The sequence below is a fragment of the Ricinus communis genome, chromosome 2 (assembly GCF_019578655.1).
Source record: "Ricinus communis isolate WT05 ecotype wild-type chromosome 2, ASM1957865v1, whole genome shotgun sequence".
Classification (NCBI taxonomy): Eukaryota; Viridiplantae; Streptophyta; class Magnoliopsida; order Malpighiales; family Euphorbiaceae; genus Ricinus; species Ricinus communis.
In genome coordinates, this window is record NC_063257.1 from 6670918 (window position 1) to 6687091 (window position 16174).

Here is a 16174-nt window from a genome sequence, read left to right on the forward strand (position 1 = left end):
AATAGTTAAAAGAAAAAGAAAACAGAAGAAAAAGGTCATCTAACGTATCATTTAGCAATTAGCAGGATGCTGGCTCAATGTATCTCTCTCAGGTGTGTAGAGATAGCCAAGGCCTTATGCGGCCGCTCGTTCTATTCTCTGAGGATGATTGGCTTTAAATTCAGTAACTATAGGTGTTATAATTTCGATTAGAATAACAATAATAAATGTAATAATTCATTACATAAATAGTTTTACAGTCACTTTATTTTAATGTAAGATTTTGATTGTTGACGGAATAGTATTAGTAAGTCAATTTTCAAAAAGAAGAAAGAAGACTTTAGGACTTGAATCGTTAATGTAAAATGACGAAGAATTGTAAGAAATTTAATCAAATACATTAGGTCAGTTCAGGCCCTTCTAAGAGATTCTGGATTTATTTCATGCCCACTTTTCGAAGGCAGCTAATTAAACCCAAAAAAAGAAAAAAAAACAAAAAAAAAAAAGAAAGAAAGGAAGCAGCAAAAGGTGTATCTAATGTGCAAAATGTGAATTGCAAAAATTTATGCAAACACACGGGTACTATTCCACTTGAGCAGAAAATGTAGTATGTACCACGTTATCTTCCATAAATGAGTTTCCGCTTTGTAAGTTATACATTAGGAGCTGAGCATAATGCAACTCCTCTTACTCAGACACAATAACGTGCAACATGGATGGACGATTACATATTACAAACAACTGGAATAGAAGGATTACGCATAATTTTCTGATAATCCCTCCAAGGACTCGACATATTTTTACAGTTGAATAATCTTTTCTATTCCCTCTCCAACTTTGACAGACATTCCCTCAGTTGAAAGCAAAGCATAGACATTTGGGACAACAACTTACACTGCTGGTTTTGTGATGTTAATGACTGAGATGTTAGAGATGCAATTGGATCCTTAAGTAGTTGTCGTATGTCATACCAGAGCTTAGAAGCTTCCTGATTATCAGCACAAGCTTCAGCAACAAGTTGAAGCAGCTTACAGTCTTCCTCTTTAGGAATGGATAGTTGGGTAGGGATTGGAGGAACGAGAAAAGGGTGTTGGAGAAGTTGAGGAATTCTCCATCTTTCACTGCGATCCCAGGCTAGACATTTTTTCATAAGATCAAGAAGCCATGGGTTGGGAACTGATTCATAAGTTATTTCATGGTTTGGATCTGTTATAACTTTGAACTTTGCCCAGAAAGTCTTGTACTCAGCAAAAGGGGTTCTCCCGTATACCATTTGGTAAAGTATGCAGCCAAGCGACCAAATGTCTGATGGCCGACCACACTTTATGGTGTTTCCATTTGCATCACACTCATTGCACATGAAAGCCTCAGGAGACATGTAACTTAGTGTACCCACCTGCAGTAGTAGAAATTTAACTGTTAACCAAACCCTGTGGCTAAAGTATCTTAGAAATATGGTATAACTCACAGAAAGTAACAAAATTGCTTTTCATCAATATTCAACACCAGCATCAATTAACAAAAATAAGATTTTTAGAAAACTGTAGGAGATCAACATCATGTCTGCTAATTTTTAATGAATTCAGATTCTTAAGAAATATGACTAGTCATAATTCATGATGAAGAAGTATAATATATGCAAGTAACCTTTGAAAACAGCACAGATTTACCAAAAAATATTTATGGATCAAAAAAACAAAAGAAGAAGAAAAGCACATGCACACACATAGAGTAGATTGATTACTTTCTAAAGACTGAAATATACGATGCTCAGTTACTGAATATAGCAGCCTTTGGCAATTTGAAAATATAAATAACTGGTGGTTCTTAAATATCCAAGTAAGAACCCCCACCTCAAAAAGAAGTGTCATGCGAAGAAAGAGGCAATATTTTCTAATAGCAGGATCTGGCAAGTCACCAGAGAGGACAACAAACTAAACCCACGACAACAAACTAAACCCATTCTAAATCCCAATCTAATCATACTTCTAAATGAATTCAATAATAAGTTGAGAGAAGAAGGCCACAAGTGAACATTACCTGTGAATCCCTTTGGATGTTGGTTGTATCACTCATTATGGCTTTAGCGATACCAAAATCAATCAACTTCAGAGAACCTTTGACAAGAAGAAAATTAGCTGGCTTCAGGTCAGAGTGCACTATGCGTTCCTCATGTATGGTGTTGACAGCCTGAAGTATTTGCTACAAAATATTTTAACTAAATAATGTCAATCTTTCATTTCCTGAGCAGTGAAAAAAATTGATCAACATTGAAATTCATTATGTTCATAGATTCATTTGAAGATGGTGTTATATTAAAGACAATGTCATGGTCAAATTCTCTTTCTACAGGTTGAAATACCTAGATGATGAGGAAAATTAATGAGGAAAACATATTAGTAAATGAAATTATGCAAGCAATCTAGGTCAAATCAATAAGAACTGATTAACTCATAGGCTCAAAAGTTCAACCAGCACGACCAGTGTCCCTGAGAAAGAAAAGAATGGCACAACCTTTCAAGATTCAAATTGATTTCATAGAAATAGGACCAGCACATATGTTAATAAGTACTAACTACAATCATCAAATGATTGGATAAGCTTTAACCAGAATGAAATAGTAAAGTAGAACTTCACTGCAAATGTATTCAGCAACTACTAGACAAGGTGAATGCAGTCAAGGACCTGCCAGTAAAATCTGAGCCAATTCTCGTCTATGGTCTGATAGGCGCTATCCATTTCCTTCCATTTCTGCGACAGCATATGAGCCAAATCAATTTCCCCATATTCAAGGACCATGTATATGTAACCATCATCCTTAACTCTCCCATCCTTATTACTCATGGATTCATTCATCACTTCACGGAGCAAACTTTTGTCTGTCACCTAATACCAGTGAAGATGATTAGACATACACCAAAACCAGAGAAATAGATTTAAAAATAAAAACCTATAGAAAAATCCTTAAGTCTTTGAATTAAGAGATTCTCACAAATTACACTTTCCCCATACAACCAAGAAGGACAGTAAGTCCTTTCCACACATGAGATAGTTTGCAACAGGAGTATTCTTGTAGAACTAACGTTAGCACCACTTTGGAGAATGTCCTTATATGCATAAAGAAATAGAGCAAGCAATATATAATGATTAATACTGAGATAACACATCTTGACTGTTGAAAATGTGTTAAAGTACCTTCATCTTAATTCTTGAGATATCAAATCTATTTTTATTTGCAAAACTTAGCATTTGTTTCTTTTCTCGAAAAAAATGAAAATCGGTGTGATAACCAATCTGCAAAAGACTTCTGAATTTAGAGATTACAACATCATAAACAAGAGGTCTCCATCACTCTAAGGAAAAATCGTATATCCCAAGAAAAATATTGGTTTTCAGATTAGCTTCAAAAGAAGTATAATACATGTTCTTCCCAAAGTCTGCCATAGCTGCTATTCTTTTATTACAAGATTGAGAAATGTTCAAAAGTTAAAGTTACCTTGGTTCTCGTACATTCATCTAAAAGGAAAAAGTTCAGACTAAAATATCAAATATTGAATTAGGCCATCTTGACATCAAAAGCTTCAGTGCCCATAGATATTAGAGTTATGCAATTTAACTTGATTTTATCATTATATCTAGGTATTTTCAGTTGTTATCCTCTTCTTAGCCTAGTCATTCAAGTAGCACAATATTCCATGTTTCTATGAAAGCATAATAAGAGAAGTGACATGGGAATATTATAGACATGCCATCATGATTGCTATAAATTCAATGCTGATGGACATAGAAAAAGTTTTAGTTGCAGTTGATTACCTCATAGTCTATCAACTGTATAATGTTGTTCTTTCCCTTCAATTTGTTGAGGTACAAGATCTCCTGACAAAAACCATATGCAGTTGCATAGTCACGACCCTTGAGCTTGATTTTCTTGAGTGCATAGATTGTACAGTCAGAAGAAATGACTTTGTGGACCTCACTGCTTCCTCCGCTGCCTATCTTACCAAGCCTTTGATAGAGCTTTCCATTAACTTTAAAGAACAAGTCAGGATCATAATTCTTTTTACGAGGCACTGAAGCACCTTTACCACCTGTAACCTTTTCTTGTTTTTCTGGTTTAGAAGACTCCAACTTTACATCTGAAGGTGGGTTTTTGGATGATGGATCCTGAGGCTGTACATCAGTAACATCATCTGCTGATACTCGCTCTTTAGTTGGCTTTTCACAAACATAAGAAGGATTCTTGGGAATGTCAGTTCCCTTAGCCAGACGGCCTTCATTTTCTCTAGGCACAGGATGTTCCTTAATTTGAGCATTTATAACGGATGTAGAAGGTTGGGCCGCAATAGATGTCTGGTCAATTAGCATCCCACTTGTGTCCCTCAGTGAAGGATTAGACAGCTGCTCCATATTTTTTTGACTTGCATGCTGAGAACTTGCATTTAAATCTCCCAGTGGCTCAACCGCTGGTTCTACTGCCGCATGAGTTCCACCTTCTGGATGTGAACAAGAGCAGTAGGTTGTTGAGTTTAGTATGGGTGCTGAAGTAGAATGGACAGATGTTGTGGTGGCACATGATGTGCCAATAACTGAAGATTGAGTAACAGGTTGGCTTAAAAAGTTTCGTAATTGGTGCAGTTGGTCCTGAACTGCCATTGTTCTTTTTGCCAATAAAGATCCTGCACCATCAGACCTCAAACAAACATCAGAATCCACGTTCTGAAAATTCCGATGCTTTGATTCCTCATTGATAACATTTAATGCCTCAACTGGATTGCTTGCGTCCCATTCCATTTCTGTCAATGCAAGTGAACTCATATAAGAAGATAAGTTCTCCAATCCAGTGGCCATTTGATGATCGGCCCCTGCATGTTGTAAGAGAAGGAAAACATGTATATACATATATAGAGGAGCATAGTGACAAAGTCAAGAATGCTTTCCCATCAACAACAATGAGAAACTTTACATGCAAATCACATTGAAGTTCTTATCATTTTTTTTTACTAAAATTTTCTTTTCTTTCAAGAAAAGTCTAAACAAAACAAATTTTTAAAAATTAGGGATCTGTATAATATATTACCCTGGGAAGTAGCATTGTTTGCTATTGAGAATTGGACCTTTCTCTTGCTGTCAACATGTTGAGACTCTACATGTGAAAAGGACGCTGGGATTGGATTGTTCTCTTTGCATTCAATAGCTGATTTAGATTGATCTCTCTGGACGTTAAAACTTTCTCCAAAGGTCTTAGTGATGGTGGTGGCTGAGATAGGAGGAGGAGTAATTGATGCATCTTCTGGAGTTTCCCGAACAACAGCAATTACTGGATTCTTGGTGTGCATAATAGTTGAACTTGAATCTTTTCTAGATTGAACCTGACTTGATGGATTGATGACATCATGAAACTTCTTGGGATAAACATCAGAAGAAGCTGCGCTAGTTTGAGATGTATCACGTTGCGGAACCAATATCCGCCTAGGCATTAGACTATTTGTCTGCATGGTACCTAAAACAAGCATACCAGGCATTCAGGGATTGACAATTCTTTTTAATTCAATAGCAAATAGTGATACTTGTATTCTTCCCTGTTTCAGATAAGGTGTTTCCTTGAATTATCTATATCATGTGAAAAGGAAAAAGAAAAAGCTTAGTGATAAAATTTCCTGAACTTTTCACATTATTTTAGTTCTTTCCTGTTAAATATTAGCCTAAACTATAATATTGGGAACAGACTTATCCAAGTTACAAGGAAAAGCAAAAAATGCATGTATAAGCTCTATACAACTATATCAATTGAGAAAACAGAATATAAGTTTTACTTAGTTGTAATGCTAAGTCTTGCTTTACCTTTTCTTTTTTTTTTTGGAAAAAAAAGTACATCAATTTTTCCTAGTATGTGATCAATTTCATAAAGAAAAAAGACATTAAGAAAATACAATTCGTTGTTATTAGTTTTTGGAAGGGAATCCAGGTAGTAATTTCGTTTTTATATTATATATATATTCCTAACTCACTGAGTTGGATGAAATTGTTATGAGTGTTATTATTATGTAGACTAAAATTGATAAAATTTAAAACATAAGACAAATTCGGTTAAAAGAACGTAATAAAGCTCTGAAAGCAAATGCATCAAAAAAAGCACATATTCAACCTAAATTTATCACTACGAAGGCCAAAAACACCCAATTTCAAACTTATAAAATTACAGCCCTAATTTTTCACAATTGTAAAGAAAGCACATAACTAAAACAATCACATGCTTTCATAACATTTGTAGAGAGACAAAGAGGGCACCTAGGGCGCGGTGGCGCTTGAAGGCGGCCTGAACATGCCGGAGAAATTCCGGCGGGGAGGAGGAGGAAGAGAAAGAAGATGAAGAAGACGACGTCGAGTCAGAGTTGAGGATCGGACGTGCAATATTATTCTTCGGAAGGTTAGCCTCCCTGTCCATGGCTAGATCTCAACGGCATTTCTCGTACCGGAGTAGGACAATTTCGGGTGGACTAGCGAAAAATGATTCGATCAGTGAAAGATTAGGGTTCAGGCAATGTTGACGGAGAGAATTAGAGAGACCAGACCACTGAAGACGAATCAGCTATCATAGTCGCTGGTGACCAGCAAGTAGTTCAGTAAGTCAGTTCTCGGCGCTGGTCGCTGCCAAAAGGACACAGATGAGATTTGAAATGGCTTGTTGGCGCTCTTGCTGTTTGCTCATTCATTAATGTAATGGGCCAATTTTTAGAACATGGGCAGATTTGGTTGGATATCCTTGGACCCGTATCTATCTACTGAAAAGGCCCGTCTGGGTAAACAGTCTATGATGGATTATAGCTGATAAATTGTTATTAATCTTTGGTATAATTGTTGTGTTTTCTTTAAATTATACATTCAAACTAATATAATTATTAATTTTATATTTAATAGAAATGGGTTTATTATTATTTTAAATAAATTATATACATAATGTTATATAAATGATAATAACAACACTAATAATAGTAGTAGAAAAATAATAAAAATAATGATTATAATAACAACACTTACTTGTTTACACATAAATATAATAAATAAGTATGAAAATATAAAATATAATAAATAGAGTACATTCAAATAGTAAATACTAACTTTTATATTTTTACTACACTATCGAGTTTATTTTCTTTAATTATATTACTTTTTCATGATATTTTTTATAAAGATAGTTAAGTTAATTTTATTTTTGAATATATAATTATTTATGAAAAGTTTAAATGTGAGCTGGTTAGTGTTCCAACAGCTGCGAGTTACTCATTTAAAATATATATATATATATATATATATATATATATATATATATATATATATTAATGGGCTAGGATTAGGCCGGACCTGTATTCAAGCCTTGAACATCCGGGCGTCTTTCTTCACCTAAATCGGATCCCATAAGCAATACGAATAGGCGACCATTTCTAAAGTAACCGGGTCAAGCCCTTGGAAGAAATGAATCCGTCCGAGTAATGAAGTTTGCATCATTTCCAGCCCATTAAAATACACGTGATCATTTGGACATGGAGGAGCAGTATGACTGTTCTTTTTTCTTTCTGTGTTTTGTCCAACTTCCTCGAGGAAGGGGAAATTAAAGTGTAGATAAGATAATTATCATTGCGACACACTGATTGAAGTAATAATAATTGGTTTGGCAGTCAAGTCTTAGAGGTAGGTGTTGAGCTTTTCTGAACCTCTTGATGAATCGAGGCCCTACAGAGACAAGTCCTTTTGTTTGTTCTCTGCAACTCTTGGTAATTAATTTTGTATGTTAAAGCTGACGGAGCACCGTACTAAGTCTGCCTTCTTGCCTCCTCACCTAAGAATGCATCTTATTTGACAGACCTTAATTACAGTATGTATGGATAAACTACCAATAATATTGGATATATCAAACTATCAATGATTTTTGAGATTTGAATAAAGAAAATTTATATTAGAACTCGGTAAAATTTATATAGTAATTTACAATCTCAAAATCAAATAAATAGAAATTGATTATACAACTAATAAAGATATTTTAGATATTTATCGTTAAATTAACAACTAAAAGATTAAGCGACTAATATTGATAGACGGACTAAAAATAATAATTCATCTGTCAAATTTGATAAAAACAGTAAAATAATTCTATTATCTATTTTTAAGAATTAATTAATATCTATCGATGGCTGAGATGGAAGATTGAATCTAAAATAAGTATTGAAAATGATATGCGACATTTAGTAGATCAGAAATTAATTGAGAATATTAAGCAAACTCTCAGATAATATTAAAAGAATTATAAATATTCTATTATTAAAAATTAACAAGTATATATTTTGATATACAAAATAAATATAAATATAAAATATTAAGAAATATATAAAAAAAATTACTCATAACAATTATTAATTATTTTGATGAGCAATAGATTGTAATATTGCGAGAAAAATGTTTTACTAAATGACACTGAGCCATGTACGTCCATTAGTTTGTAAGGGATTCAATGCTGACTTTGATAGGGATCAAATGGTTCTTTCTCTATTAGATTTATATATAGTATACAGTCAGCCCTACCTCTATTAGTAGCCGAAACAACTCCCACTAGATAGCCGCCCCTTTTTCTCTTTTTACAGCCTCGTGGATGGAAGAAAGAAGGGAAGTTATAGAACGGGGCGTGCGTTTCATTCTCTTCGATCTTATCTTTGATTGCTTTTTATGAAGTCGCACCGGGAGCTAGTGCTTGCTATCTAAGAAATGCTCCATGAAATGTGGTATTTTAATATCACCAAGTGCTACACGTGCATATGCTAAAATGTTCAATTCTTGCATTGAGAAGTAGCCAAGTGGGTAACTAGGGTTTACTTATGAATTGTTAAATGCTGTATTTACACATAGCTTTAAAAAATTAAAAGAAAAAAATAGAACCTCGAAAAATGCTTCTATAAAAACCTGCATAATCTCCTATCAACAATTGGTGTGAATTTTGAGTCCACCGAAGTCTGCTCCCGCAAGTGGACCATAAAACTCTCTGCCACTTGAATTAATTTTATTTTCTTTTAGCTTTTCAATATTCTGTTTTTTTCTATTACTTATTATTTCAGTTTGAAATACAAACAGTTAATAGTCCTGAATTGCATGTAATTGAGGCACTCATTCAAAATTCAAATCGTGCTCTAATTGATAATTAATCATTTTCATTTTACTCAATATATGATGCAGCTCTAAATGTCTTTTATCCTATTCTTTAAAAGCGGTCCATAAGAACAAAAATGTCGTTAAAGAATTATATAATAAATAAAAGATTTTGCTTGTGTTTCTACAACAAAATTGAAATGAAAAATAAAAGCACTAAAACATAAAGCCCTAAGCTTTAGCATATAAATATCACAGAGAAAAGCTCCACATCTGAACTGTCACTGCTTTGCTTGTCTCCATGATTTTTTTCTTTCCTGATTCTTTAATAAATTTCATGATCACCTTATTAGCAACGGTTACTACTTGAGATCTTTCTCCTTTTTTTCCCCTCTTTTTTGTTTCTGGCCTGGGATTATGTAAATGTTGCCATGAGGGTTAAAGGTGAAAAAGCAAGAGTATTAATTTTGATAAACATGGTTACTTGTTGAGTTTAATTTAATTAATCAGTACATCAGTAAGTATTAAAGTAGAAAACTTTATTCCATAGCATATGGGGTTCGCATGATTTTGAGGCAAAAGGAATCATGCAGCTTTCTTTTTCCCCATAAAGAGGGAGAGCTCCATTATGGTGTAATTAGTGTTGATGATGTATGGCACTTGGGCCTAAAAAATTCTACCTTGGGATGACAATAGAGCTTATTAAGCTGATTAATGAATCAATCCCATTAATCTTCATCATCTAGCTGGTTTTAATTTATATGCTTTTTCAGAATGTATAAGATTTGGAACATAAGAAGCTTGGCCTTGTTTGTGGGATCCTTCCATCTTTTGATGTTTACTCTTATTGGCGAACACAGCTTCGCAGTGGGTTTTCAATCGAGAGTTAACATTAAATGGGTTGGTTAAATTAACATTTCACTTAAAAAAATAAAAATAAAAATTAATATAAAAGAGAGAAAGTTAATCAAATCGAAAATTGATTAAGAACGTGTTAGTTGTTGAGCATGTGTAAATACTCATTAGCAACATCAAAACAATAATAGAAGAAATTATTAGATAGATTTAGTTTATTTGTTTATTTGTATACTAAATTAATTGTATAAAAGAAAATATTAGATAGATTTAGTTTATTACGTTGTTCGTTGTTTATTTGTATATTAAATTAATTGTATGGTATATGATGATATGTGATTTCATTTATTAATTATTATATTTTTATTGGTTATATTTTAATCATGAGTTATTAATAGTAATAAATAAATCAACCAATGAAAATGCAACAATTAAAAAAACTTAAATTATAAAATAAAACTAATAAATATATATATCTTTAATTCTAAATTAATATTACTTTAAATTTAAATTATAAAATACTATTCACTATTTAAATAAAAAAATTTCAATTAAAGTAACTGTCACCGTACAATTAATATACGAATAATATCATAGACTAAATCTATCTAAAATTTTTTTGTACACTAATTAATTTATTCATAATGGAATTAGCGCTACAATGAGTCAAAGTTTTTATTGTTATTATTATTATTATTATTATTAAATTATTATCATCATTTTTCAAATGCAAGTATAGAAGATAAAAAGAAAACTTATCCTCTTATCTCTTTTTTGGCCTTTTTTTGGAACGCATGAAATTCCAAAAAGAGACCTTCATCCATAATAAAAAAATTAGTAAAGATAGAGTGACATAATAATAATAATAAAAAAAAAAGTAATTAAATAATTTATTTCATGAATAGTGTTATAATGAATAAATTTTTTATATATAAAATAAAAGCAAAATCATTAATAAAATAACATGTTTCATAAAAAAACTGTTATGTTATTAATGATTATACAATTATTCATATAATAATTTACTATATTTACCATATTTAAAACAAATAATGTGAAAACTACAGACAACATTAGAGAAATTTAATGGGTATGGAGACAGTCCATATAAGTAAATTATATGAGGGCCCCATAATTGATATCTTCTGCTGCTGATCCAAGTATCTCTTAAGTTATTGAACGGTTAGATTCCCATCATTAACAATCTCATACACAGAGCCAAATATCTTTCTATAAATCACAGTTTTCCATATCAATATAGCACAATGACTCCAAAATTCACAAGAGAAAAAGAAAACCCCTTGCAAAAACAAAGGCTTCACTCCATCACCAGTACCCCATCAGTTTTAGAGCATGTGAGCAGAAAAACCAAAAACTTACCATTTCTTTAGCTCAAGCTCTAGGTTTAGTTCACTCATCAGTGCATTCTCAATGGCTAAACCTAAACATTCAAGAAAACCCACGAAGGACATTAACCAAAACCAGCACAAGAAAACAGAAAAACCACCTTCATGGATAGTTGTAAGAGGCCTTTTTCCCTGCAAGGACCTGCAGACACACCAGCAGCAGCAACAAAAGCAACAGCAGCAGCAGCAGCAGCTAAAGCAAGAACAGCAACAGCAACAAAAGCAAGAACATCAGCAGCACAAGAAGGAGAAGAAACATCATCAAAATCGAGAACAAGCCTCGGAGGAATCCAGCAAGAAATGCAAGAAAATTAAGTGTTCAGGTTCACTCTGCAGCAACACAAAGGTCATGCATAGGCCTGAAACAGCTTCCCCTGAACTCCAAAGGAAGAGGGCTTCAATGGCCTTAACTAGTAGTAGCAATGGTGCCTCAAGCAGATCCATGAAGGCTCCTTTAAGTGAAATTAGTAATGGGGTTCTTTCCTCTACTAATTCTTCATTGTCTGCATCTTCTAATTCTTCCTCCATGAGCAATGCTGGTTCTTTTAGAGGAATGCCTTTCAGGAGATTCTCTGGATGCTATGAGTGTAGAATGGTGGTAGATCCTGTTCTTGGATTTACTAGAGACCCTTCTTTGAGAAGTAGCATTTGTTCTTGCCCTGACTGTGGTGAGATCTTTGTGAAAGCTGAAAATCTAGAGCTTCATCAGGCTGTTAGACATGCAGGTAACTCTCCATTTCCTTCAAATTTCCACTTTCCATTTAACTTCATGTCGCCTTCTATTTATTTGTTCTTTAGTTTGTTTGTTGAAACAAAAATAGTTTGCTTCCACCTTTTAGTTCATTATAAATATTCTGTTCAAGGCCATAAAATCCAAATATAGATTAATTTTCTTTAGGTTCCATAGGGACTGTATTTTGCTACTTCTGGTTACTTACTTCATTAATGCACCATTGCTTTTGGTTAAATATGCCTCATTCAATATCCATGCATTGAGCACAATCACCAATTCAAGCACTTTATTAACTCCATTTTTGGTATCAAACTTTGCAGTATCTGAACTAGGTCCAGAAGACACAAGCAAGAACATAGTGGAAATCATATTCCAATCAAGCTGGCTAAAGAAACAAGCCCCTGTTTGCCAAATTGACAGAATCCTCAAAGTCCATAACACACAAAGAACCATCTCCAAATTTGAAGAGTACAGGGACTCCATCAAAGCCAAAGCCACCAAGCTCCCAAAAAAATACCCACGTTGCATAGCAGATGGCAATGAACTGCTCAGGTTTTACTGCACTAGCTTTACCTGCTCTTTAGGCCTAAACGGCTCAAACAATTTATGCAATTCAATTCCCCATTGTAACGTATGTAGCATTATCAAGAGTGGGTTTAAAGAGTCCTCTACAGGGGTTGTTAATGGAAATGGGATTCTGACCACAGCAACAAGTGGTAAAGCACATGACGAAGCTGCAATATCAGAGGACAAGAGTGATGGCAATAGTGAAAGGAGGGCAATGCTGGTATGCAGGGTTATAGCAGGCAGAGTTAAGAAGAGTATGGAGGGTAACATGGAGGAGTATGACTCTGTAGCTGGTGCTGTAGGAGTTTACTCTAATTTAGATGAGCTGTATGTGTTCAATCCTAAGGCCATTTTACCTTGCTTTGTTGTGATCTATAGTGGGTTTTAGTAGATTCTAAAACTTACTAATTTGTACTTTTGTTACTTTGCTTTGTCCAGTAAAATCTTGATATTGTCTATAATGATTTTTTGAAGTATTTGAGCATGCATCAGCCAAATTACTATAACAAATATGTAGTTGGGGTTTGTGCGGAATAATTAACAATCAATTTGGTAGGTTGCAACTTGGCGGGTATCCCATACAGGGGCATTAATTGTACATTGGGTGTATCTGCTGCATCATCCTTACCAAGGCATAGCAGCACTATAAAGTGTTTGGCTTTTATTTTTCTATTTTTTTTTTTATCACATTCCAGAAATTATATCTGATATATACTCTAAATTAATTACATATAAAAAAAAGACAGCTATAAACCACAACAAATTCTATCCAACTTTAGTATCATAATTAGGTATTTATTAGTACTTAGGAGGATATATTTAATTAAAATTTTTATAAAATTTTATAGACTTTTTTAAATAAATTATTTTTAAAAAGTTTTTAAATTCTGAACAATTTTTATAGAATTTATGATTTAATGAATGACTTTACAGACTTTATTTAAAAATATTTATATAAATTTTTATTGAATTTCACATACTATTATTTATCTATTATTTAATTATTTAAAAATAAATTTAATTATTTTACTTTTATTATTTTCTTCATTCTTTTCCGCTTAATTTAAATATAATTCCACATAATGTTATATGTAAAATAATAGATTTCATTTCATTGTTGTATTAAATTCATATGAATTTTTTTTTATCTCACAACATGACTATTATTCTTTTATCAAGAGAATATTCTTTTTAAATAAAATTATCATATTACTATCTGTCTCTAATTAAACCACCAAATTCATGTCATACTCGTTATATTTTATTTATTATTTATTTGATAAATACTTAAACCAATAACAATCACGCTTACTAAATTAATTGATAAAAACTTAAACTGATAATTGTGCTTACCAATAGAAAAAACTATCCAAATAGTCTTCCTAATAAAATCTAAAAGCCTGTATATGGTGGAGTTGTTTGCTCAAAATAATTCATTAAATGTTTCATTTTAAATTTATTTTTTTATGAGGTCCTTTTAAAATTGAATTAAAAATTCTTAATTAATTTTTTATATGTGTGAATACAAAAAGATATTATTGATAAATAATTTTTAATTTCTATATTTTTATCATTTCTTATATATTTTAAAATAGAGAATATAGTAAAGAGAAATGAAGAAGATAATGCAGAAAAATTTGAAAGGAAAAAAAATAAGTTTTAAAAAAAATTCATTTAAATTTTGATGAAAAGTGAAAGAAATCTTGAGAGTTTTTTATTCATAGTAGTGCATAAAAAATTATTAAAAGTATATGAAAGTTCATATCTATAAAAGTCAACAACTTTTTAAATACTAACTTACTTTTAAAAACTTTATAAAAATTATAATTAAATACTTCCTAATTTTCAAAGACTTTTTAAAAGTCTTTAATAATCTATATTGAATATCTTATTACTCATATAAAATTTTTCAAAATTATTATTAGATATATCTTGATTTTTAAATTCCGTCAAAATCTTAAAAAGTCTTAATTGAATACAGCCTCTTTAAATATTTCAATTTTAAATATTTATAAAAAGAATTTCCATCTTACCTCTAACTTAATATCCTAACCATATTTATTATTAAGAAAAGCATAGTAAATAAAATAGATCACAAACTCAGTGCTATAATTATGAAGGGTTTGACTAGTTCATCCACATTCTATTGTTTATAATAATCAATTCTTGCATTGCATCCATTTCTTAGTAACACTCACACGTGTAATTCAGGTTTTCCTAAGTATTAAACTTTATGTTATTTCTCTCCTTACGAAAAACTTACAGTTGTTATCTATTGAATTGAGTGTGATTTTCTTTTAATACACTATTAGATTCTAAGCTCTTAGGTCATAAGGTCTTAAAACAGTTCACTTAGCAGCCGTTTTTCCGTAGGAGAAGGCCTAAACAAAAATTGCTAGAAGAAAGATAATAAACTAAATTTAAAAGACCTATTAAAATGCTAGCATGCTACCCACAAAATAATATCTCAGATTTTCCATCTTTTGTCCTGGTTTGTACCAGGGAGCGCATCCTGGAAAAACACAGGATTTGTAATCGACTTATTAAGACACTAAGCATGGGGGAGCGAGTACTCAGAATCAGAAAAATAGTGAGCTGATAATCTGAGCTTTGTTCCCCCAGTAAGAGCTACTAGTACAGAGCTGATCACTGTGAGCCACAAAGCCAGTTAATGGGTCAGGGCGTGCGCTAATGCGTTAAAAATTTGTTAACTGGCCTTGTTTTGTAGCCTGTATTTGCGGTCGCATTCGTGCATGGAGGCTCTTGATTTGTGTTACATTTCCATACCCTGGATTTTATATATTATTATTGACCCTTGTTTTGTACTCATTACCTCATGATTTCGAATTTTCTTGATTTCCTAAAATAAAAAAGATTAGGCATCCACGTATGGGCTTAACATGCATTTATAATATACTATAGGAAACAAGTAGTAAGACTTATTGCCTCTATTCTCTAGAGATTTTGAAAACTGGAATCAACTCGCCAGGATTATCAATCTCGGGGCTTTAATTCACTATCACATAGATAAAACTGAGGAGGAGTCTAATGGCTTGTAACTATTCAGTCTTTCCATGTCAGACGGGTTTCATTAATATTTATAGGAATGGCAAAGTGCATAAAAAGCCGAATCAGATAATTTATCACTTAAACAATAGACCCTTAACCCATCATTTTATTATTTTCCTCATATCAGTTTTATTTTAAGCAAGGCAAAACTGATCATATTTTGTTACCTTGCTGTTCTCAACAGTCCTGCTGTAGCTCCAAATGGATGTTGGTCCTGGCGGAAAATATATATATATATATATATATTTAATGTCCTTTGGCAGTAGCTTTTGGCTTTAGAGTCGTTGAAAAGATGAAAAGAGAAGAATTTCACTGCTTTAAAAGAATGGAAACAGGCAGAATTCATAATGTAGAAGCAGTAGAGACGGAGACTAGAGAGGTTGGAAATGATTGAATAAGAAAGCAACGTAGCATGACAAAAAATAAAAAA

General features: G+C 32.4%; 2 protein-coding genes across 4 annotated transcripts; one reads left to right on the forward strand and one right to left on the reverse strand.

Annotated features, from left to right (window-relative positions):
* Positions 1–570: 570 nt before the first annotated feature.
* LOC8274128 (serine/threonine-protein kinase MPS1) lies at positions 571–6704 on the reverse strand. 3 transcript variants are annotated; one of them, XM_048370917.1, is made up of 6 exons: positions 6268–6704; positions 5057–5479; positions 3793–4841; positions 2665–2865; positions 2020–2169; positions 571–1375 (listed from the first exon to the last, which is right to left on the reverse strand). In XM_048370917.1, exons 1-6 carry the CDS (start codon positions 6422–6424, stop codon positions 800–802), a joined length of 2556 nt encoding a protein of 851 aa, XP_048226874.1. In that variant the 5' UTR covers positions 6425–6704; the 3' UTR covers positions 571–799. The 3 variants fall into 3 exon arrangements, with proteins under 3 accessions (XP_048226874.1, XP_015571607.1, XP_002513815.1); XM_015716121.2 differs by having other exon boundaries at positions 2020–2181; positions 6268–6703; XM_002513769.3 differs by having other exon boundaries at positions 2020–2181; positions 3793–4772; positions 6268–6702.
* Positions 6705–11211: 4507 nt separating this feature from the next.
* On the forward strand, positions 11212–13136 carry LOC8274127 (probable basic-leucine zipper transcription factor R). Its single transcript, XM_002513768.4, has 2 exons — positions 11212–12100; positions 12429–13136. The coding sequence occupies exons 1-2, from the start codon at positions 11401–11403 to the stop codon at positions 13061–13063; spliced, it is 1335 nt and encodes a 444-aa protein (XP_002513814.2). The 5' UTR covers positions 11212–11400; the 3' UTR covers positions 13064–13136.
* Positions 13137–16174: the final 3038 nt, after the last annotated feature.